General features: G+C 34.7%; 1 protein-coding gene across 3 annotated transcripts in view; it reads left to right on the forward strand.

Moving 5' to 3' along the window:
• The first annotated feature begins 3,957 nt into the window (after window positions 1-3,957).
• LOC141452210 (galactose mutarotase-like) overlaps window positions 3,958-23,854 on the forward strand; it is a 30,800-nt gene continuing 10,903 nt past the window's right edge. For 2 of the 3 annotated variants that reach the window (XM_074124136.1, XM_074124134.1), the window contains exons 1-3: window positions 16,462-16,631; window positions 21,871-22,110; window positions 23,696-23,853. In XM_074124136.1, coding sequence (XP_073980237.1) covers window positions 16,619-16,631; window positions 21,871-22,110; window positions 23,696-23,853 — 411 coding nt within the window. In that variant the 5' untranslated portion in view covers window positions 16,462-16,618. Of the gene's footprint in view, window positions 4,127-11,240; window positions 11,402-16,461; window positions 16,632-21,870; window positions 22,111-23,695; window position 23,854 lie in introns of those variants that run through there. The other variant, XM_074124135.1, reaches the window with a different exon arrangement.

The raw sequence follows: 23,854 nt of genomic DNA on the forward strand, positions 1-23,854 counted from the left end.
TATGGTCCCGTGAGGGCGCGAGGCGGTACTTTGATGTAGTTACAGATGGAATTAAAATTAACAGAAAGAAGGAGTATGAGAGATTTTCAATGGGGTAGTTGGGGAGGAAGTTCATTAATTTTTCCGGAAAATCCCTCTTTAAGGTGTTACTTAGTAGCGCGGGAAAAGTAATAAAGCGAAATATTTTATGAATTCTCTTTAGGGTTAATATTATTTATGACAGGATTTTAATTAGAATACCTTGAAATAACACGTTCTTACTGGTAACTAAGAAAATTAATTTTTTAATTTCTCTTACCGCCGGAAAGGGAAGTATTGCGATCGTTTCAAATTGTTTGTATATCGAGCGGAAGTTCAGAAATTAGTAACCATTTCCCGTATGAGTACTAGGTTAGGTTATACCCCAAGTATACGAGAAAGGTTATACACGACATTGAAAAGCATTTGATGCTTTTGGCACAATGGGCATCTCGACCTATTTGGGCTCATAACCAACCCCGTTTTTGAAATCGTGTAAAAGAGGGGAAAAAAGTAAAGTAATGCCTCAGGCTGGCTTTACATTTAAAGAGCGCCGGGCGGAGAATCTAAAGTTCATTTAATAACAAAAAGTTTGGGTCTTTAGTAGAGCAAAATCGATTAATATTTAGAGGTCGATACCATTGATCGAAAGATTTTTGTTTTTCTTTTTTTTTTTTATAAAAAAAATCTTAATTAAATGTTTTGTTCTTTTAAAATTATTAGCAAAACATGTAATTGTACAAAGTTTATTTAAATATAATTTGCTATAAAGACAATGCAGTTGGAATTATTTTGATGGCCACCTTGCTTTCAAAGTTATGAATAATTAAAGAAGCTGTATTTAAAGAAAAAAAAATATTAAGAAAAATATACATTTACTACCAATCAATAAATTTCAAATTATAACAATAAATGCAAAATATTCCCTAATTTAGACGTTTCAGTGACCAAAATTATTTGTTTTTTAAATTCTGTACGAAACACATAAAAAATTAAATGATTTTAACGTTAATTAATCGAAATTTTTCAGAAATGTATATTTTTCTTAATATTTTTTTGTTTTAAATACAGCTTCTTTAATTATTCATAACTTTGAAAGCAAGGTGACCATTAAAATAATTCCAACTGCAAATTTCGATCAATGGTAGCGACCTCTAAATATTAATTGATTTTGCTCTATTTCGATCGAAACTTTTTGTTTTTAAATGAACTTTCGATTTTCCGCCCGGCGCTCTTTAAAATTTAAAAGTCATCATTTCTTGAAACACCCTACTTTACATCCAACCTCCAAGGTGTTGTGCATGGAGGCAACCAGCGAACATACTGCACTATTGATTGCTCATCATATTAACCATTAAAAAAATAAAGATCCCAGGCGTAGACCCAGGGAATCGAACCCTACGCCTCGGCTATTGTGGCGCCTTTTTTGAAAGTGAAAGTAAGAAGCAACCATTCATCTCGCGCACACAGGGATTAGTTTGGGTTGTGAGAACTTTCAAGATAGAATTTTCTTTGGCGGGGAACAGGAAGCCGGGTGGGGAGAATCTTATCGTTCGAAATTGTTCTGACAGCTGTAAATCGTAGGTGCAACCGTTTTGTGATGTGAAGTACGACAATAATAAGTTGATAATTAAAGTTGAATCAAGTTATTGAACCACTGGAAAGGTCAGATGAATACTGTGCTGGAAAAATAGAAAAGTTAAATACAAAAAAAGTAATTAACAGTGGAAAAGCGTTGGCTGGGAAATGTGAATCATCAACATAAGATTTTCACAAAAAACCAAAGTTTTAATGGGTTGTATAATTAATTAAAACTAATGAGTTTTAGAGGTTTTATGAGAAAGTGAAAAACAACTTCGAGATGTAAATGATAACTAAATAATTAATTTGAAATAACTAGATACAAAAGCAAAGAAAATTTTATGCATAATAAAAACAAAAAAAAATCTGAAAGACATTTAACAACCACCTGGCAACAGATGTTTTTGAAAAAGAGTTCATTTTTATATTCTCGAATCGTTGACTTTTAGTTCTTCAAAATGCTAAAAATGAATTTGCCCAGAAAAAAAAAATCTTCAAATTAATCAAATACCAAGTTAAGAGAAAATTTCCTTTCTAGTTTATTAGATATTTTACACAAAACACACCATTTTTCTAAAGATCACTTTTCCGGAACTCAGAACAACTATTTCCGTCGAAAAGTCGAAATTGTTCTCAAAAATTCACTTAACAATAGTAAAGCGAAAAATAATTAAAAAGAAACACTAGAAATAATTCTATAAAACAATAAAAATATCATTTCATTATCGACTGTGTTTTAGTGGATTCTGTCAAAGAGGCAGTGTATGTGTGTGTGTGTGTGACAGCGTCAAGGCAGCTGTTAGTACATGGATAAGTCAACAGAGTGCTATAGCTCGTCAAACCAGTCCAAACATGTGCTGACAGTGACAGACCTACTACAAGTCTCATCTCTGGCAGTAAAGGTAAATCCCGGACAAGCGCTTACAGGACCTTCATGTATTCAATAATTCCACTAGGATATTTTCATTCATCTATGTCACACTTTCTAACTAACAGCCGTTTATTTGTTTTTGGGCAGCCCTTCTTCACCTGCTCCTTCAGATATATTCCCTTTCCTCCTTGGAGGAAGCATTGCGATCTTAACCGACTTTCGAAGATAACACTGGTTTTGAGGCGGAACAATGCGTGGCAACCAGTTTTGAATTTAAAAGTTTTCTCTTTGACTTCATCTTTCAATTATTCCTTGCAGGACCTCAAGTATAGTCAGCTCCAAGTCCTGCTTTACATCCTCCCAAAGTCTTTCTCACAGCCTTCTTTCCAGGGTGTCCTTCGTTCGCTTGCCACGGCACTCGTATCATGCTCCCACTATAACCATCGAGTCCTGTTCCAAATCCTTCAACTCCTGGTTTCTTCTAATTCAGAAAAGGGTCTCCACCATTTGTCAGTACGTAAATTTTCCTCTAGACCAGGGGTCGGCAACCTATTTTAAGTAGAGAGCCATTTCTCCTTAAATAATTTTAATAAATCTTACCAAGAGCCGCAAGGATGATAGTGTCAACAACTCTGAAGATAATATGTATTCTCGAATTGTTATTTTATGATATTCAATAACATTTAAACGTTTTATATATTTATTTTTACATATTGCAAAGTAAATAAACAAATAAATAATAACTAAACCTGTGTTTGAATGAAAATGGCGGCAGTCCTATATATTACGTACTGTATTTTAATATAATTCTATTCAGTTTCTAACATATCACATTTAAAATTCTTTTTGAAAAAATATCTTTACTTTAATAAATGAAATTTTCATTTGTTTCAATAAAATTGAAATATACAATTTATTTTGGGGCAGGCTGAAGAGCCACGAAATTTGGATAAAAGAGCCGCGAGCCGCGGGTAGCCGACCCCTGCTTTTTCAGCCTTGCTTCTGACCAGGTTTCAGAAGACCATCTAGAAAACAATTTCTATTTTTAAATTTTGGGGGGAAGAGGTACCGTGCAGCGCTAACTTATTCCATTTCTTATACCATTTCATGCAGCAGAGAAGGGTTTAGTTTAGTGGTTAGCGTGCTGGGTTCTCATGCGGAGCCCCAGGTTCCTAGGAGCTTCTTTGTAGCTTACTGTGCGGACAATATTGTCTGTAATGGATGAAGATTGTTGTGCTGTAACGAGAGAACACTATGCGAAGGCTGACTTTGCACTGAAAAAAGTTCTGGGCGCCAATGAACAGAGATGTTGACGCGCCTCTTAGTTAAATAAAAAAAAGTAAATTAAATTAAAATAAATTCTAAAAATAGCAAATGTAAAAGTATTTCCTGTAAACTCTAACTAGGGTTCTTTTTGTTTAAACAGGGCGCAGACAGGGACTCTCGAGGTTTACACACCAATTACCAGATTTCATCTTCCCTTCTTTGAACTCTTTACAACTTGAAAAAAAGAAAAAAGATGAAGGAACACTAGAGAATCCCGAGTAGACAGCCGGAGGCATCGTGAAAGCAGAAGGAAACTCAAAAGGGCATTCAAGAAGGGAAAAAAGGATGTTTAACCAAGAGTTTAGGATCTTCTTTTGGGGGCGTCAAAAGGCAGGTTTTAATTTATGATTACAAGAGTGCGCTAATGTAGTTGAAAGTTGGCGGGATTAAAGAGGTTGAGAAACTCAACAGCATCACACACGTAACTAAGTCTACTTAGTGGATCTTTATAATAAAGAACGGAAAAGTTAGTGCAAGTCGAAATCGAGTTGATAAAAACAGAATTTATACAGATTAAATACGCACCATCGATCACTTTAAATAAATATTCCTCGCGTTAATATCATCACTCTGGGGCGGATGTTGGCAATGAACAGTATTACAATCCTTCCGGTGAACACCCAGTTTCGAAAATGTTGACATGATCGTAACTGTCACTTCCTTGTTTAAAGAGTAAGTGAAGAAAACCAAATGGAAGGCAGATCACCTACAGATGAAATAGAACACCACTCAGTCTCTAATGACACTGAAGTACGATAGTAAAAGGCAGTGTAAAAGAGGAACTGAAATAAAAATATCAATCATCTTTTATTCTGTCATAAGATTATGGAAGCTGGGATCCCCAGAAATAGGAGCCATAGAAGTAACCCAGTCTATTCTTCACTTCGTCTAGCAACTTCTACTTCGCAAATGCTTCCTCTCTCTCTCTCTCTCTTTACTTTACTTTAGCATTTATTATCATTATTCTCATTAATTTCAAAGATTTAACGGTTCTTTTAATTTTTTACAATTGTTTTTATTTGTTTGGCTTTTTTTCTGTTTACATATTAATTTATAAAGGCAAATATTTCAGTTTCATTATTATGCTCATTGGTTTTATTTTTATTACTATTATCTGTATTATGATACTCATTATTACTGTTCAGAAAATCAATTTATTTCTTGGTTTAGGATATTGTAACTGCTTTTCTTTTTGGCGTGTAATGGATTTTATTTTGGTTGTATTTGTAGTTTTCACAGGATTTTTTCTCTTTTTTTGCGAAGATCAAACTGGATACGTTAACACTCGGGCATCGACTGACTATTCAGCTGCATTGTTGCTGGTTATTTGCAATACAAGCCTATTTAATCATTTTAATGTCAAGTAATTTAATTGTTTGTCACGTTAATTGCCAGTCTTTATTAGCACATATAGATGAGTTTCGTTATTTTTTTTCAAAGAATTTCTATCATGTTGTTGCTGTATCTGAATCATGGTTGAAACCACATATTAGTGATGCGGCTGTCAGTCTTGCAGGTTATAGTTTAATTAGATGGGACCGTTTAGGAAGGATAGGTGGAGGTGTGGCTCTATACATCCACCAGTCTTTATCTGCCAAAATATTAGCAACTTCAACTGCACAATATTGTTTTCGACCTGAATTTCTCCTAACTGAAATAATCGGACACCAATCATCTAAAATATTATTCGGTGTGCTTTATCGTCCACCTAAGATTGGTTTTATATCAGATTTTGAAAATGTGTTTCATCAATATTATCAGCATTACAATCATATCATTATAGCAGGAGATTGGAATACTGATATGAATGTTGTCTCCTTTGACAGCACTTATATCAATAATTTCTTATACGAAACCAACCTATTCCTTGTTCCTTTCTATTCTACCCATCACACTGCCACCTCACATACCTGGCTTGATCTTTTTATAGTAGACGATGAAGATAAAGTTCTGGAACATTGTCAACATCCAGTTCCATTTCTTTCCAATCACGATCTAATCCAAATTAAATATTCCTTTAAAGTTCCACGTACTAGTTGCGATAACATCGTGATTAGGGATTTTAAACAATTTTCTGCCGATGATTACATAGATGACTTACAGAATTGTGAGTGGTCTGATCTGTATAATTCTACATCTATTGATGATAAAATACAAATGTTTAATACTTATATTATAGACACAATGAATAAACATGCTCCACTGCGTTCTATTCGAGTAAGACGTCCACCAGCTCCTTGGTTATCAGATGATATTCGGAATTTAATGCGTGAACGAGATAAGCTCAGAAGAGCCTTTATCAGGACGCGTAAAGAAGACTTACATATTAAGTTTAAAACACTTAGAAATGTGGTTCAAAATAAAATTAGAAATGCGAAACGTTCGTATTACTCAAATGTTTTTTCAAACTTAAACAATAGCAAAATAACCTGGAAAGAACTTAGGAAGTTAGGATTAATTAAAACTCGTTCTCAACTAAGTAATATTCCTTACAATTGCAATGAAATAAATAAACATTTTGCTTCATTTATCAATAAAACTACAGATTATGATACTCTGGAAATAACTCATACAGAGAAACCTTTCAATGAAAATAGTTTTTATTTCAAACATATTACCTTAGATACACTTTTATGTAATCTCTTCCACAGTAAATCTGAAGCCAAAGGTGTTGATGAAATTTCAATAAATTTTCTGAAAAAATCCATGCCTGTCATCATTCCTCCTCTATTAGACATTTACAATTTCTCCTTAAATCATTCGACATTTCCTTCCTTATGGAAACATTCCTTGATTCGAGCCTTCCCTAAAACTAAACATCCATCCTCACTAAAAGATCTGCGTCCTATTTCATTGCTGTCTGCTGTTTCTAAGCCTTTGGAAAGAATGGTATGCCATCAGCTTAAGGAATACTTGGAAAATAATAATCTCATGGATCCGTTTCAATCCGGTTATCGTGAGTGTCACAGTACACAGAGTGTGTTACTAAAAGTTACAGATGATATTCGTTTTGCTATTGATAAGCGCATGTTAACCATTTTAGTGTTGTTTGATTTTACAAAGGCTTTCGAATCAGTTAATCACACTCTTCTTCTAAAAAAATTAAAATTATTGGAATTTTCTGATGCAACTCTTAGATGGTTTCAATCATATTTGTGTAATAGAAAACAGTCCGTTGTCTCTGGGCATGGAGATTATTCATCATGGGAACCAGTTTATTCGGGTGTACCCCAAGGTTCTGTTCTAGGTCCTCTTCTGTTCTCTCTGTATATCAATGATATCTCATCATCTATCAAGCATTGCAAATATAGTCTATATGCAGATGATTTACAGATATACCTTCATTGCCCATTGTCTGAATTAGAACAGGGTATAGCCCAAGTCAATTCCGATGTTTATTTAATTAATGAATGGGTGAAACAAAATTGTATTGAGTTTAATGTTTCCAAAACCAAAGCCATGATTGTTGGAAGTGCCAGATATGTCAACGATATTGATGTGAGTTCTATTTCAAAAATAACAATAGATCAGGCTTCTATTCCTTATGTAGATTCTGCTAAATGTTTGGGTGTCACTATTACTAGTACTCTATCATGGAATAATCATGTTGGTGACATATCTAACAAAATTTCTAAAACTTTGTGCCAGCTTAAATACAATAGGAATATTCTGCCTATTTCGCTAAGAAAACAGCTGATTACTACACTTATATTTCCGCATTTAGATTACTGTTCGCTAGTGTACAATGATTTAACAGCTGAATTGAACATAAAATTACAAAGGTCAATAAATTCCTGTGTTCGTTTTATTCTAAATGTAAGAAGAGATGAGCATATCACTCCTCATTTTATTTTTCTTAATTGGTTGAATGTCAAGTATAGAAGGAAGTATTTATTGGGAAGGTTTCTGTTTATGCTTCTAAAAAATAAACGTCCTGAATATTTATTTAATCGGTTTATTAGGAAGGCCCAATTAGATTTAAAAAATACCAGAACTGCTAATTTCAAATTTTATATTTCTCCATATCGAACAGTTACCTATAAAAATTCATTTCTTGTGCAATCTTCTCTTTTCTGGAATTCTTTACCTCTTACATTAATTCATAAAAGTACAATAGCTTCATTTAAAAATGCATTGTATGATTTCTTAATGCGGTCCTTCATAGTAGACGCTTCTCATTAGAGAATTTATTATTTAGTTTTATATCTATAAATTAAGTGCATTTCAATGTAATTTTTGTTATAATAATTTTACTTTTATATTATAGAGAACTTATTGTAATTAATTTTGTAATTTAAATTTTGTTTGTTGTCCTTAAGGGATATTGTCCCAGGACAAAATAAAAGTTTCTTTCTTTCTTTCTTTCTTTCTTTCTCTCTCTCTCTCTCTCTCTAAATATATATATATACTAGCTCATGGAAACTGCTACAGCATTAGGCATTCACCCGGGCTGTTATAGCTTACCCCGTGGATGGTTTAAGTGCATACATAATGACAGCTACTCAGTGTGACTGCAGCCAGCCAGCCAGCCGTACATTCTGTGTTGGAGGAAGGAGGTTAAGGACAGGAAATAGGTTCCAGTGTCGACTCGGCCACTAGCGCTAGCAGTGCAGTTGCTATTTTCCTCTAAGATGGGAAAATATTGCTTTTACATTTTACTTCTTAACAATTAAGTGGCGAGTCTGTTGGAAAATTCTTTGCCGCCATTTCCCAGTAATACTCTTTCAAGTTTCCATTATATAGTTCATACTATGTACTATTTGAATACTTGCTGGAAAACCCAACAAAGTGAGCGAAGTACTGAATTCAGATTGAAATTGTGAAACTAAAGTTTTAAACGAGAGAAATTGCATCTCTATAAATCTACCAGTTCATTTTCTTGTTTTACCTGCACAAATTCTTTGTAGAAAACTAATAATGATTTAATAAGTTAGTAATTTATCAAACTCGAATACGACCTCTTATCATATTATTAACTACTGTACTTTTACCAACATTAGAAGGCCCGTACAGATAGAGGAGCTTCTTCTTACAGAATCACTACTAGTAGTACTTATCAAAAGTATCATACCACTCCTAAACCTCTTTGCACCATCCGAAATCAACAAGAATATCAGGATAACAATATAAGTAAGAAACCTTAACCTTTGAGCGTACTTCTTCATGCATATTAATTAAAAATCCATAGTTTTTGCGATCTTCAACCACAAACCGATGAGAAAAATCTAAATTTCTCCATTGTTAAAAAATAATAAAAACATTGTTGACGCATGGATAATTTAGAAACGCTATAATTATAAATGCAACAATAGGATGAAAAAATAATTGCCCATTCAGTCGTGATATCTGGTTCGATTGATTTTTGTCTTGTAATTGTTCATTATTTTTGGTGACTGATTCATAGTTTCATAGACTGAAATGGCAATTATTTTTTCATCCTATTGAAACTATGAATCAGTCACCAAAAATAATGAACAATACGAGGGTCGTTTGAAAAGTCCGTGCAAAGTCAGAGAGATAGCACTACTGGCGCGTATCGAGGTTATGTTTAGTTAGTAGCATCTCTTGGAAGAACACACACCAAGTTTCAGCCAGATCGTTCTATTTCTTTGTGTTTGGCATTCGTTTGAATCGAGGAAGTCGAGTGATTTTCAAAAAATGGATGAAAAAGAATTTCGTGTGTTGATTAAACACTACTTTATGAAAGGCAAAACGCCTTAGGAGACTAAAGAGAAGCTTGATAAACATTATGGTGACTCTGCACCTTCGATTAGAACAGTTTATAAGTGGTTTCAAAATTTTCGGAGTGGCCATATGGGCACAAGTGTCGCTGAACGTTCTGTACGCCCTGTTGAGGTTACTACTCCAGAAATCATTGATAAAATCCATGATATGGTGATGGATGACAGAAGAGTGAAAGTGCGTGAGATTGCTAGTGCTGTGGGCATCTCGAATGAACGGGTACATAATATTTTGCATCAACATTTGGACATGACAAAGCTATCCGCAAGATGGGTGCCGCGATTGCTCACGCTTGACCAAAAACGAAATCGTGTGAAGTGTTGCAAGGACGGTTTGCAACTGTTCCAGAAGAATCCGCAGGACTTTAAGCGTCGTTTCGTCACTGTGGATGAAACATGGATACATCACTACACTCCTGAGACCAAAGAACAATCTAAACAATGGGTTACCAATGGGGGAATCTGCGCCAAAAAAGGCGAAGACCGTTCCTTCGGCCGGAAAGATTATGGCGACTGTCTTTTGGGATTCGCAAGGAATAATCCTCATCGACTATCTGGAAAAGGGTAAAACTATTACAGGTGCATATTATTCATCGTTATTGGACCGTTTGAAAACCGAGCTGCAAGAAAAACGCCCACGATTGGCCCACAAAAAAGTCCTTTTCCATCACGACAACGCACCAGCTCACACCTCAGCAGTTGTGGTCGCAAAATTAATGGAAATAGGGTTCCAACTCGTTTCACATCCCCCCTATTCTCCAGACTTGGCTCCCTCGGACTACTATTTGTTCCCCAATATGAAGAAATGGCTGGCGAAAAAAAGATTTTATTCAAACGAGGAGGTGATTGCAGAAACGAATGGCTATTTTTCAGACTTGGACAAATCCTATTATTCGGAAGGGATCAACAAACTAGAGCAGCGTTGGACGAAGTGTATAAGCCTAAAAGGAGACTATGTTGAAAAATAAAAAAGGTTTACCCCAAAAAATTAAGTAGTTTTTATTTTTGCACGGACTTTTCAAACGACCCTCGTAAATGCAACGTTCATACTCTTTGGTTATATATTTACTTTGACACTACTAAGACCCATCTGGACCTACGGAGCTGAGCTGTGGGGCTCTGCGAAACCTTCCAACATTCAATGAATCCAATCCTATCAATCTAAAGTCCTTCGGCATATCGTCAACGCTCCTTATTATGTATCCAATTTAACCCTCCATACAAACCTCAATATCCCTTTTGTCAATCACCTAATCCAGTCTCGCTTCCTTAATTTCCATAATAGCCTAACCATACATCCTAATCCCACCGTACAAGCCTTATCCACAGCAACCCATCCTGACAGTCCTCCACGACGCCTGAAACGACGTTGGCCCCGTGACCTTTTACCTATTTCCTAAACTTCCTTCCAACCCCTAGAGAGTTCCAGCATTGGCTGGCCCCTCTCAGCATGCCTTCCCGATTGTGGCGCTGGGTCCTCGGATGCAGCCTTACAATCTGTGCCTAACAAAATTATGATCTCATTTACTGGATGTATATGCATACAGGTTGTAAATAAATAAATATATACAATTAAAATATATACATATATATATATTTACTTTAATAGATTTCTTCAAACTGACTGTACATCAAAATGAGAAACAAAAAATTGCAATTTTGAAGGAGTCGAAAGAGTCAAGTAATCGTCTATTTTGTTCCAGGTGGCCGTTAACATCCAACTACCAACTAGAAGTCGAACTCAAGGAGTCTAAATGCGGATATTGCTGGTCACAATGCAAAATCAAAACTCCGCACACTTGCAAGACCCACTCTTGATTGAACATGGGGAAAGTGAAAAACTGAAAATCTATTCCGTAAAGTGGTACTTTCGGTTTATCATTACTCTTTAATTACAGAATGTTTGTTGCATGTTTAATTATAATTAATATCTAACAGGTAGTAAGTCCATGCATTGCAGTAAGTGGAACTTTAGAAGTATGATTAATCAAATCCCTAGTGGTAATACCGTAAAGCTGTACACTTCCTTCCTTCAGAACTAAAATAGAATGAACGGAAAAAGAAATTACGAAATACTGTTACTTTTAAGTGGTTAATTAAAACTATAATACTACTTCCGTCAAGGACTTAATTTTTAACAACTCATTTAAACTTCGATAAAAAAAAAATCGCATAAGTGATAAGCGCCGCACTTAGAATCGATTTCCCTTAATGGCTTTTCCTCAAAAAACAAGGTTTCGAACAAAACTTTTAGTTCCGCCATTGTGCAAGTTTAATATGTTATTTTTAAGAAAAGTGCTAAACCCATTCACAGGGAAATTGGTATTTCCGGTTGAGAGATCTTTTTTGAGCTCCTAACTTCCGGTAAGGTCGGCCTCTATGGGTAAACGTGTTTTCCGAAAAGAGTACTATTGAGTATTAGGTGGATTCCTTCTAAATTGATAAGAATCAAATATGACTCGAAACATTCGTCGTGTCTAAGTCGTTGTGAGTGTTCCTTCAAGTTGCCCTCATGCTTTTCCAACTGGAGGGGGGAGTCCCCAAATGGGGCACATTTTCTCTCTTGATCAACCATCCAAACTTTAAAAAAATCATCCTACAGAATTATGTATAAGAAAAATTAAATGTGTAAAAAACTTGGAATAAAGTTTGGATGGAATATTACTTGAAATAAAAATCTGCAGCAAACCTCGTGGGATAAAATACGAGTATAACTTTCTAAGTTAAAAAAAGTAAATTGTTAGGTCTATTTTTATGTATTTTAATGGACCTCAGGACTTCTGAAATTAAATTGTTAAAATTGAATTCTATCAAATTTGACGTAATATTCTCATATTAAATTCCCATTAGTATTGTACAGGTAATTAAGGATGTAGGGAGGTACATTGTACTGAAGTGGCACGTTAGAGGAAAGCCCAACTTCCACCTTAAGAAGGAATTTCATTTGAAAATAATTCAATTCAAAGTTTAAGCTCTCTACATAGTACATAGATGGGCAATGGAGTATTCTGAGGTTTTTCTTTTCGTTTTGGGTAAAATAGCAATTTCCGTTGATCGGATTTGACCGGAAGCTTCTTCCCGTTACAGCAGACCTCAACACAACCTGTTTATTTCCGGTAAAAATCTCTCAAAATAGAAAAATCTTCAAAATTTCAACCCTTCCTCTTACAGCTTAATTATTAAAAAACTGATCGGAAAGTCCTATGTCTTGTTCTTTTCCTTTCAGACCAAAATTATAGTTTATTTCGTTTGGAAGTTGTAGGAACCTAAGTTAAGAACTACGGCTCTAATCTGATGTGTGGAAAGCTTAAACAACTTTACATAAGAACAATCGAGTGTCCCAGTAAAAATTCAATGTTAGAATCAAATTATTTAATTAAAATTGTAAGTAATGCCGTTAGATGAAATCTCGATAATGTTTACAAGTAAATTTTTTTCGTATTCAAAAACCTATAAACTCCTAAAGTGTTTATAATCAATAAGCTGAGTGCTTAGCGAATACTGGATTCCAAGGCGGAGATCATGGGTTCGAATCCAGCAGTTGTGGCCTTAAGATTTTTTCTTTTTTTTCTTCCTAGGACAGGGGTCGGCAACCCGCGGCTCGCGAGCCGCATGCGGCTCTTTTATCCAAATTTTGTGGCTCTTCAGCCTGCCCAAAATATATTGTTTATTTCAATTTTATTGAAACAAATGAAAATTTCATTTATTAAAGTAAAGATAATTTTTCAAAAAGAATTTTAAATGTGATATGTTAGAAATTGAATAGAATTATATTAAAATACAGAACGTAATTATATAGGCCGCCATTTTCATTCAAATACAGGTTTAGCTATTATTTATTGGTTTATTTACTTTGTAATAAGTGAAAATAAGTATATAAAATTGTCAAAGTTGGGTGTTTTTCAACGTTACGCTTTTTCGTGCAGTTTTTGACGATCAACCCTTATACAACTGGTCCTACCGGACAGTTTTAAAACATTTAAATGTTATTGAATGTCATAAAATAATAATTTGTGAATACAATTGATCTAGAGAGGTTTTTTACACTATCATCCTTGCGGCTCTTGGTAAGATTTATTAAAATTATTTAAGGAGAAATGGCTCTCTACTTGAAATAGGTTGCCGACCCCTGTCCTAGGAGATTCTTATAATATCAGGAGTGGCCAACTTTTCTGTATATAAGATTTACTTTTTAATCTTCAAAGTGTGTCGCGATCGACTTGTTGCCATAGGCGTAGTCTAAGGGGTTGAGAAGGGGTGTGAAATGCATACTATGTTTATACCCTGTGTTTCAGTATAAGGTGCATTCCAGCGAGGTATGGGTAGATAAGTAAGATATATTATTTTTTTTAAAATCACTTATTAAGTTTTCGAGATATAGGCTCATGAAGAAAATAAATTTCCAGACCCAACTTTTGATAGCAGCATTCCGCAGCATGCGGTACCTATAAAGTTCTATTTTCCGACACTTTTCAAAGATAAATTTTTACTAACTTAAAATGCAATTTAATTTTTTTATTAACTGCAATGTATAAGTTGTGGGTACTATTTGTCCGTAAATATGAAAAAGTTGTTATAAAGATGCACAGTATGGCTGATAATTTGATTTCAATATTTCACTTTCGCGTTTTTTTGGGGGGGGCCAGGAAAATTGATCATGAAAGAATAATATGACTTACTTTTTACTAATCTATCAATAGCTCGCTGAGTACACCTCGTACTGAAATATAGATATACGGCTTATCTACCTACGTAAACAACAACAATAATTATTTAAAGGACCAAAAAACTCACATCCAGGGGAATTAAAAGAGCATGGATAATTATTAAGAATATTTATTAATTTAAAGTAGCTACAGATAAAGACAGATTTAGAATTTACTTTGTTGTCTTAACATTGAATGGGAAGACTTGAGTTTGCATGTCTCACTAACCAAGGAATCATAATTAGGTGTATATCCTGGACAAAGATAATAATAATGAGTCTTCAGTATATGGGAATCAGTCTGGACAGAATGTTGTTTAGTCTTCGTTAGCTTCAGGTATGAAAATGCCGATTCGCATAGGTATGGTGGATCCGAACAAGAATAGATATACGAGGGTCGTTTGAAAAGTCCGTGCAAAGTCAGAGAGATAGCACCACTGGCGCGTATCGAGGTTATGTTTAGTTAGTAGCATCTCTTGGAAGAACACACACCAAGTTTCAGCCAGATCGGTCTATTTCTTTGTGTTTGGCATTCGTTTGAATCGAGGAAGTCGAGTGATTTTCAAAAAATGGACGAAAAAGAATTTCGTGTGTTGATTAAACACTACTTTATGAAAGGCAAAACGCCTGAGGAGACTAAAGAGAAGCTTGATAAACATTATGGTGACTCTGCACCTTCGATTAGAACAGTTTATAAGTGGTTTAAAATTTTCGGAGTGGCCATATGGGCACAAGTGACGCTGAACGTTCTGGACGCCCTGTTGAGGTTACTACTCCAGAAATCATTGATAAAATCCATGATATGGTGATGGATGACAGAAGAGTGAAGGTGCGTGAGATTGCTAGTGCTGTGGGCATCTCGAATGAACGGGTACATAATATTTTGCATCAACATTTGGACATGACAAAGCTATCCGCAAGATGAGTTCCGCGATTGCTCACGCTTGGCCAAAAACGAAATCGTGTGAAGTGTTGCAAGGACGGTTTGCAGCTGTTCCAGAAGAATCCGCAGGACTTTAAGCGTCGTTTCGTCACTGTGGATGAAACATGGATACATCACTACACTCCTGAGACCAAAGAACAATCTAAACAATGGGTTACCAAGGGGGAATCTGCGCCAAAAAAGGCGAAGACCGTTCCTTCGGCCGGAAAGATTATGGCGACTGTCTTTTGGGATTCGCAAGGAATAATCCTCATCGACTATCTGGAAAAGGGTAAAACTATTACAGGTGCATATTATTCATCGTTATTGGACCGTTTGAAAACCGAGCTGCAAGGAAAACGCCCACGATTGGCCCACAAAAAAGTCCTTTTCCATCACGACAACGCACCAGCTCACACCTCAGCAGTTGTGGTCGCAAAATTAATGGAAATAGGGTTCCAACTCGTTTCACATCCCCCCTATTCTCCAGACTTGGCTCCCTCGGACTACTATTTGTTCCCCAATATGAAGAAATGGCTGGCGGGAAAAAGATTTTATTCAAACGAGGAGGTGATTGCAGTAACGAATGGCTATTTTTCAGACTTGGACAAATCCTATTATTCGGAAGGGATCAACAAACTAGAGCAGCGTTGGACGAAGTGTGTAAGCCTAAAAGGAGACTATGTTGAAAAATAAAAAAGGTTAACCCCAAAAAATTAAGTAGTTTTTAATTTTGCACGGACTTTTCAAACGACCCTCGTATTCGCTACATTTGGTGATATTGGGATATTTTTCTCGGTTGACATATTTCTAAAAATCTTCTTCCAAATTTCTGGCTTGTAAGATTGAGTCAGTTTGTAAAATTATAATTTCATTTTCGCTTTAAAGTACACGGAATTCCATGACCAGTCGATCGCAATCGACTTGTTGGCCACCCCTGTTTATAGATCACTGTCCAGTGATGGACCAAGTTGTCTGTAACGAGAGCACAACAGTGCACTGAAAAAAAAAAGCTCCTGCGCAAATATCAAAAGATGTTGTTGATGCGCCTTAAATAGAAAAAAAAAAATGTAATAAAATAAGATCGTAGTGCACTTCTAGAAAATCAGTACCCTTGAAGAGGGGTATTGAAAAACGCGTCCGTATCTTTGACCTTGAGCTACTTGTAACTGACAACTAGATACAAAGTAGAGGGGTCAATAGTGGTCACATGATTTCTTATCGTTAATGTCATTGAATACTAGTTAATAAGTTGAATAGGATTACTGTACAGTATTTCACTCTAGTGGCGTTTCTTTGAACCTAAATGATACAAACACAGTCTATTTTTAACCTGTGTGGTAGGTGTGCCTTGGATTCTGTAGATTGTTTACATTTTTTGTTGATTTGTATCTGTATCATATTGTTGTTCATTTCTATTATTTACTTTTTGTGATAATAAAAATTAAATAAACATGGCGGAAGAAGGTAAGTTTTCTTTTTTTTTTTACAAAATGTTAAAATATACACAAACACATAACCTAACACAAATAATATGTAAACATAAATCTGTATGAACAGATTAAACAGCTGTTAAAAGAAATCTTGATTTTGAGGATGGTGCATGAGCTTTCCTATTAAGTTCTGTTTCAGTATGTACCAAATATTAATATCTACTGAGAAAGTCAAATTTGAAGAAAATTGTTTGATCCAAAGTACCAGTTTTCCGAATAGATTATAGCTTCTTTTTTTTATGGAAATAGCTCTTTTAATGTGATTTGAAGTCCACCACACTTCTAGTAAGAATTTTAATTTTCAAGAAATAGTTATTTATTTAACAAGTGCGGAAAGTAGTACTTTTCCTCACACGAGGTAGGGTTTGCACGCACGAGCGAGCGAAACGAGGCGAGTGCAAGTGCAAATTGCCGAGTGAGAGGAAAATACTTTACACTCGAATTAAATATTATATTTTGACGTGAATACGTCTTTAAATTTGAATCATATGGTGGCAATCCAAAAAATCTAATGATAACAAAACCGGGGGATACAGTTTGGCATTATAGTTTCGAATCTATCGTCTACATCCAAAATTAAATTAGACCCACTGGATAGCTAAAGGATCAAAGAATTCTTTACGATAAGCGAGGACTGTGACACATCGCGCGCGGTGGAGGAGGAAGCGCCGCTATTTTGAGATCATTTTGCTGCGATTCGAGATTTGTAATGAGTATAACTTTTGACACGGAGAAGCTACGATGTTCGTTTAAGTTTTAATCGTCAGCTGTCGTCACAATCTATCGATTGTATATAAAACATTAGCGGAAAATAGTGACAGTGAATAAAATAAAGGTGTTAGAATGAAAAAATATTATCAAAAAATATATAATGTCGGCCTTTACGCGTCGAAAAGCCAAAACCAAATACAGAAATCGTCGACGGTTGCAAAGGGCTTCTCAAGAACAATCGAATGGTAATAATAAAACACCATATGACCGAGTCAAGCTGTGCCGTCAGGAACGTAAAAGAATGAATGCGGCCTAGCGGATTAACGACGGTGTCCAGTACATCTGCAGCTGGGGCGGTTGAAATTATGCAAGTGGATGATGAAATCGCTTCTACATCGACAACGGACTGTATAGGCATAGATTGTGTTCGATCGTCGATTTGTTTCCTTGATTTCATCCTAAATACATAAATAAAAATATTTTATATACTAAATATAACCCATTACGTAAAAGTATTCACGTACAACACATGGCCGTGTCCATAACACAGCCACACGTTAATTTTTTTCTGCAACCATTATGGTTATTAACTAAAAAAAAAACTAAACAGGAATTACTAGAATCCATTTTAAATTTAAAATTTCTATAACCTATATAAGGTAACACTATAACCTTTTTAATTGTTATAATTAAAAATATCTAATTATTTATTAAAATATTATTTTTATTTCTATATTCCTTTCAATTTTTATTTTATTTTTTAATATTCGTTTTTTAATTATTTAAATAAAATAAATTTAAATAAGCTTATTAGAGTTTTACAGAAAATATTTAATAACAAAACTTCTTATATCAAGGAAGCACAATAAAGTTTTTCCACTCACTAGTGAGGAAATTGATACTAATGGGAATTTTTCCCCACTAGTGGAGGTAAAGTTGGGCATTCACAGCTGATTTTAATTGAGTAATGAGAACATTCCTACATGGTTGCAGAAAAAAATTTAATTACGTAATTTGCTTTAATAACATGAATCAATTAAAAAAAAGTCGTATGTCACTTAAAATTTTTGTTTTCTTAGGTTAAAAAAGAAGTAAAGCACACCCTTATATTTTTTTCCCCATAAATTTATAACATGAAGGAAGTTTATTTATAGCATGAAATAAGCAGGTTACTGTAACTGTTATCCAATTCAGTGAATTGTAGAAAACAGAGGTAGATAGCGCTGAGTTTTGTTAATATAAAGTTTTTTAAAAAAAAGAAACACACATTCAATAGCAGCGCAGTCTAGTGGCAAGATGCTATTTCAAGTTTTGAAATACACAGACTTTTTACTTATTTAAATATAATGAGGGGGCAAAAAAAACGTGAAAATAAAAATGTTTACATGGTAGATAAAAAAAAACGGGATATTTTTGTCGCTTGGGATGTGTCCACAAAGTGAACCAGAGTGAAAGAGGGATTACAAAAAAAAAAAAGCAAAGCACTTCCTGCTTTATAATTACATTTAAAGATCATGCTGGCACTGGTTTGAGTGGAGTTTGTTTCAAAGAAATATCCAACAGATGTTACTGCCTTTCTCTAAAATTATAACCATGGTTGAAACCTCTGGCGCTTGGTTTTCCTCATCGTCTTTATTCGTCTTGATATGCTTCGGGTTGCTGCTTATCCATTCCCTAAGCTACTTTTTACTAACCAACCGGAACATTTTTTTTTTTAAATAAAAACAGAACTTACGTTTAACACGGTGTACTAATTAGTATAATTTTTTTGTTGTAAGATATACCATCCTAATTTTAAAAATGTCGTGTTCCCATAGAGATGTTTTTTCTTTTCTCTTATTTCTGAAATGATAAAAATAGATTTCAAAGAGAGAAGATTTCCTCTTTGGAAATGTGTAGAGAGACAGAGAGTGGCTGCTCTTCATTAACTGGCAAAGGAAAACCTGCTTTTTTCCCAACAAGTACTGCTTTAGCTTTTCCTTAACTGGTGAAACACCCACAAAAGTCTTGGTACGGGGGGGTTTTTTATGTACGAATAATTTAATTTCCCTATTGAGAAAAACCACGCCCACTTCCCTCGATTGCTTTAATGCGTCGTCGAATCTCGTCTTTTGCTACAATTTACTTAAGAGGAAGTTTATTTAATGAAAATTGTGAAGAAGAAGAACTTAACCGGTTTCCGTCACGTCAGAGGCGCTTTTCTAATTAAAAGTGTCTTTTACGTCCTGTTACTAAACTTTGATTTTGAGTTTACACTCGAAAACATTATTTTGAGCCACTTGAGTTACAAAATAAAAAACCGGATGTGAACATTCACAAGAATTTTCTTCAAATTTTCCAACATTTGTGCCACCATTAAATTATTATTGCCAAAAAAATATATAAATTTTTTTTTTTTTTTTACAATCGTGCATTATACTTGAAATTTAAGTTTATAGGGAAGCCTATCTCAGACTCTTCGCAACAATTACCCTAAAGGAAAAATTTTTGTGAAGAAAAGTGTTGAATAAATGCGTGCGTATTTTGTGAAATTCACATTCATTGGAACCATTTTCAAGAAAACCTCTCTCAGAGAAAAAAAAAAACGCGAAAAAATCCATTGTGAAAAAGCTGTATTTCCTGTTTTGGACGTTAAGCCACAACGGGAACATAAATAGAAGTGTCGCTTCCGGTTTGGTTGATCTTTAAATTTCTTGCACACCTTCATACACGAAGTAACCGGAAATATGAATTTCTAGAATCAGGTTTCTGAGCTTTTTTTGAGAACTGCACCGATCATTAAATAGGTTGTTTATATTACAAACACTTTCATTTTAAATATTTGTAAAAAAAAAATAATTAGTTGAAAAGTATTTCTGGGTAACGTACCCAAAGATTTGATCCTAAAGTGGAAACCAGAGTTAAGCTTGAAGTTTTCAGACATTTCGATACTTAAATTGAAAACATTGGTGCAAAAAGGAGTTATCTCTAGTTTTTTTTAAAATTTTTAGTAGGGACAAAAAACTAAATATGCTTTAAGATGTTCTCCTTCTTGTTGTGTCTGCTGTAAGGATTGGTTAATATATTGTGATGGGGGTCATTTGGGGCTCAATTTGAACTTTCTAGGGCATTTTTTAAGCTTGCTATAAGCAAAAGTTATTTTGCAGCTAACTTACTCTTTTTTTGCACCAAAATCATAATTTTCAGTAAAACTTGAGTACATATTAATTACTTTAGTCAACAGATTTCTTGTTTTTGAGCTTTTAAGTGGTATTTTGTGTCTTGTCGAAGCGAATGTTAGATATATTATTATGCCTGTCAAAAAGAAAAATAATGTTTTCTACCTAATATAAACATTAAATAAACCTTATAAAAAAATTGATGGCGTCATCTTTTCTGTTTGGAGCAAAAGAAAGTTATCTGCAGTAGAAAACTCATTTTTGCTCCAAATCTAACCTAGGTTAGAGAATAATAATAATAATAATAAACGAGTCGGCTAATCTTTAGAATAGCGCCCCAGAGGCGTGGCCTGTTTATTTTTAGGGGGTGGGAAGTACAGCGCACCTACCGGGGAAAATTAAAACTACCTCCCGCCAATGTGCGGATGGTGCGAATTTCGTAGCGCTTATGTTTAGCGCGCATGCGCAGTACACATACTGCATAGCAACTGCTTCCTGTTTAATGTATTAATAGTTCCCGCGAGTGTTTTGTATGTGACCGGAGGTGCCGTTTTTTTGTAACTTTATGAGTATGAGCGTTTTAAATTTGCGGGTAGTTTTAAATTAAAGCATGATTGTAGTGTGAGTAAGAATGGAGTTCGACAAGTATACCCTCCTCAGGAAAAGGACTCCACAGAATAAGGTAGTTTCTTTTTTGTTGTTCTGTGTAATTATTGTAATGAATGGTGTGACACAAATTAAAAAATTGAGGGTGATTAGGTATGTTAGGAGGGGGGTATGGGGGGCGAAGCCCCCCAAAAAGAAAAAATCAGGGGGTGTGGGGGGCGAAGCCCCCCATTAAGAAATAAATAAAGAATTCGAAGTTATTCTGATTCGCTGTTACCATATAACCCGCTAGATTTAAGTGTAAATATAAAATAAAGAAATAGTTTTATATTTATATTTGAATATGGCGGGTTCTATAGTAACAGCGAATCAGAATCACTTCGAATTAGGCCACGCCTCTGGGGAGCTATTCTAAAGATTTACCAACGAGTCTTTATGCAGACTCGTTTATGAACCAAAAGATGTAGAATTGATCATACAATAGGGGGCGCCACTAAACCACATTTTCTTAAAAAAATGTAGATAACTCCTTTTTGCAGCAAGCTCTTCAATTGCCATTTGCAGCAGTAAGATTAGTTTTCACAATTAATGTTTTTTTGTTCTTAATTTACATCACATCATTTCCATCACTAATCTAATTAAATCAGAAATCATGCAGTAACCATGGTAACTGCAAATTGTACTCACTATAACTATAAATACAGTCAGTAAAAATTCACCAAAACAATCATTTTCTAGATGTACCACTGAACATTGATGAATTGATGATGCACAATCTAGCGACCACCATCACTAAATCATGTTTTGCCGAGGTGATGCTGCCAGATCAAGGTCCTGTGCAAATCGATCAGTATACCTTGAGCAATGGTTTCATGTCTGTGGATATAATCAATTATGGTTCGACCATAACGTCAATAAAATTACCCGACAATTATGGCACCCTAAGTGATATTGTGCTTGGCTTTGATGATATCGACGGTAAGTGAATGTTTTTTTTTTCTTTTTCTGTGATATTTGATTGGCTGAATATGAAAAAAATTTGGACATATTTCTAAAATGACTGGAATCCATCTTTGGATGGGTTGTTGGGTTCAATGTCTTGTAGTTCTAGAAGTAAAGAATTTTTTGAACTGTAGTAGTGACAATCCTCTAAATGTTGACCCAGAAGGAAATGAGCCTTTGATCAAAACAAATGATGGTTGAGGAAGACTATCCTCCAATTAGGGATGGCGTACATTTTTGAGACGTGGGTCAAATCTTGTTCATTTTTTTTTTTAGTACTAGCTCTTGGGTCACTAATGCCCATTTGCACAAGAGTTAAGTTTAAAGAATTTTAAACTGAATATTTTCAAAACTAAACATCTTTAAAACATCAGTTGGCTTAACATCAGTGGGTTGCATTTAAATACCATCAACGAACAACGCTCCTCAACTATACTGTTATCAGACAAGACTCTGAACGGGACGAAACAAGTGGCTATGGAAGTCTCTTTTTACAAACACGTAACTGAACAAAACCTTACAAAAGTGTGTTTTATCTGAAGAAAAATCTAAATATTGTTATTTGCTTTGCGTTGTCGATTTTTTTAACAAGCAAAATATGAGTAAAATTATACATTTTATTTGATATTTTGTAAACACTTTTAGTTTATTTCCAAATACTACAAAAAGCATTTGTCGTCATTTGCTTTTTAGAACTGTAATGATCAAACTAAAGGTTTTATAGATAGCAAATTAAATTGCTTTTGTGTCAATGCGTGATTGAAAAGAAAATACAGATAGAATATAAATTATCCACAACAATTAGAAAATCTAAATCAGGCTCGCGTAAACAAACAAATGGTTGCCTAGCAATTGTGGGTCAGTGAAAAAGCTTGCACGGGTCATAGGTTCGCCATCACTGACGTAGTACATATGGCTTTAAGCAACTTATATTGGTGTTAAAAATGGCCTCTTATAATCAGTTGTCATTTTGTGTATTTGTTTACAGTTTCGGATGTTCTTATTTATGAACACAACTTATCCAGGCAGCGTTCCGCCCTTTGTTGCTTCCAGGAGCTCGGACTGGTTTCCCGATTACGCTGCTATTTTTTTTTTGGAAAGTTTTTGCTTATGAAGTTTTAAGGATTTAAATACCATCAACGAACAACGCTCCTCAACTATACTGTTATCAGACACAAGACCCTGAACCTGGCTGCCTTTAGTCTTCAGATGGACTTGAAGGAGCTCCTTTGCATTTTTGCTCCTAATTTGAAATTTATACTTTAATTAGTGAAAAAAAAAACTTATATCAAAGTTTAATCTTTAAGTCTGTCGTTAAGTCGAAGACAAACTCTTTTTCTTATTGATTAGCTCCAAGGAAGCGGCTAGACCAAAAAAATAAACAGGATTTGAAAGCAGTTTTCATGATGGGTTTGGGTAACTCCCAAATTTGCTCATTGCTGCTTCGTAAATTCACCACACCGTACAGAAATATCTTTCCGCAACCAAAATTCTTGTCAAAATGTTGGTGTACACTTCCAAAACTATCATTATTATTATTATTATTATTATTATTTTGCAGGCTACATGAGCGATAAGAATCCCTATTTTGGATGCACGGTTGGTCGAGTGGCAAATCGAATCAGCGGTGCAAGTTATGAGCATGATGGATTTAAATATTTCCTGTCCAAAAATTGTGGACCTAACACGCTGCACGGGGGCATCAGTGGTTTTAATAAGG

The sequence above is a fragment of the Rhodnius prolixus genome, unplaced genomic scaffold (genome assembly GCF_049639745.1).
Source record: "Rhodnius prolixus isolate KJV_2025 unplaced genomic scaffold, Rpr scaffold_3, whole genome shotgun sequence".
NCBI lineage: Eukaryota > Metazoa > Arthropoda > Insecta > Hemiptera > Reduviidae > Rhodnius > Rhodnius prolixus.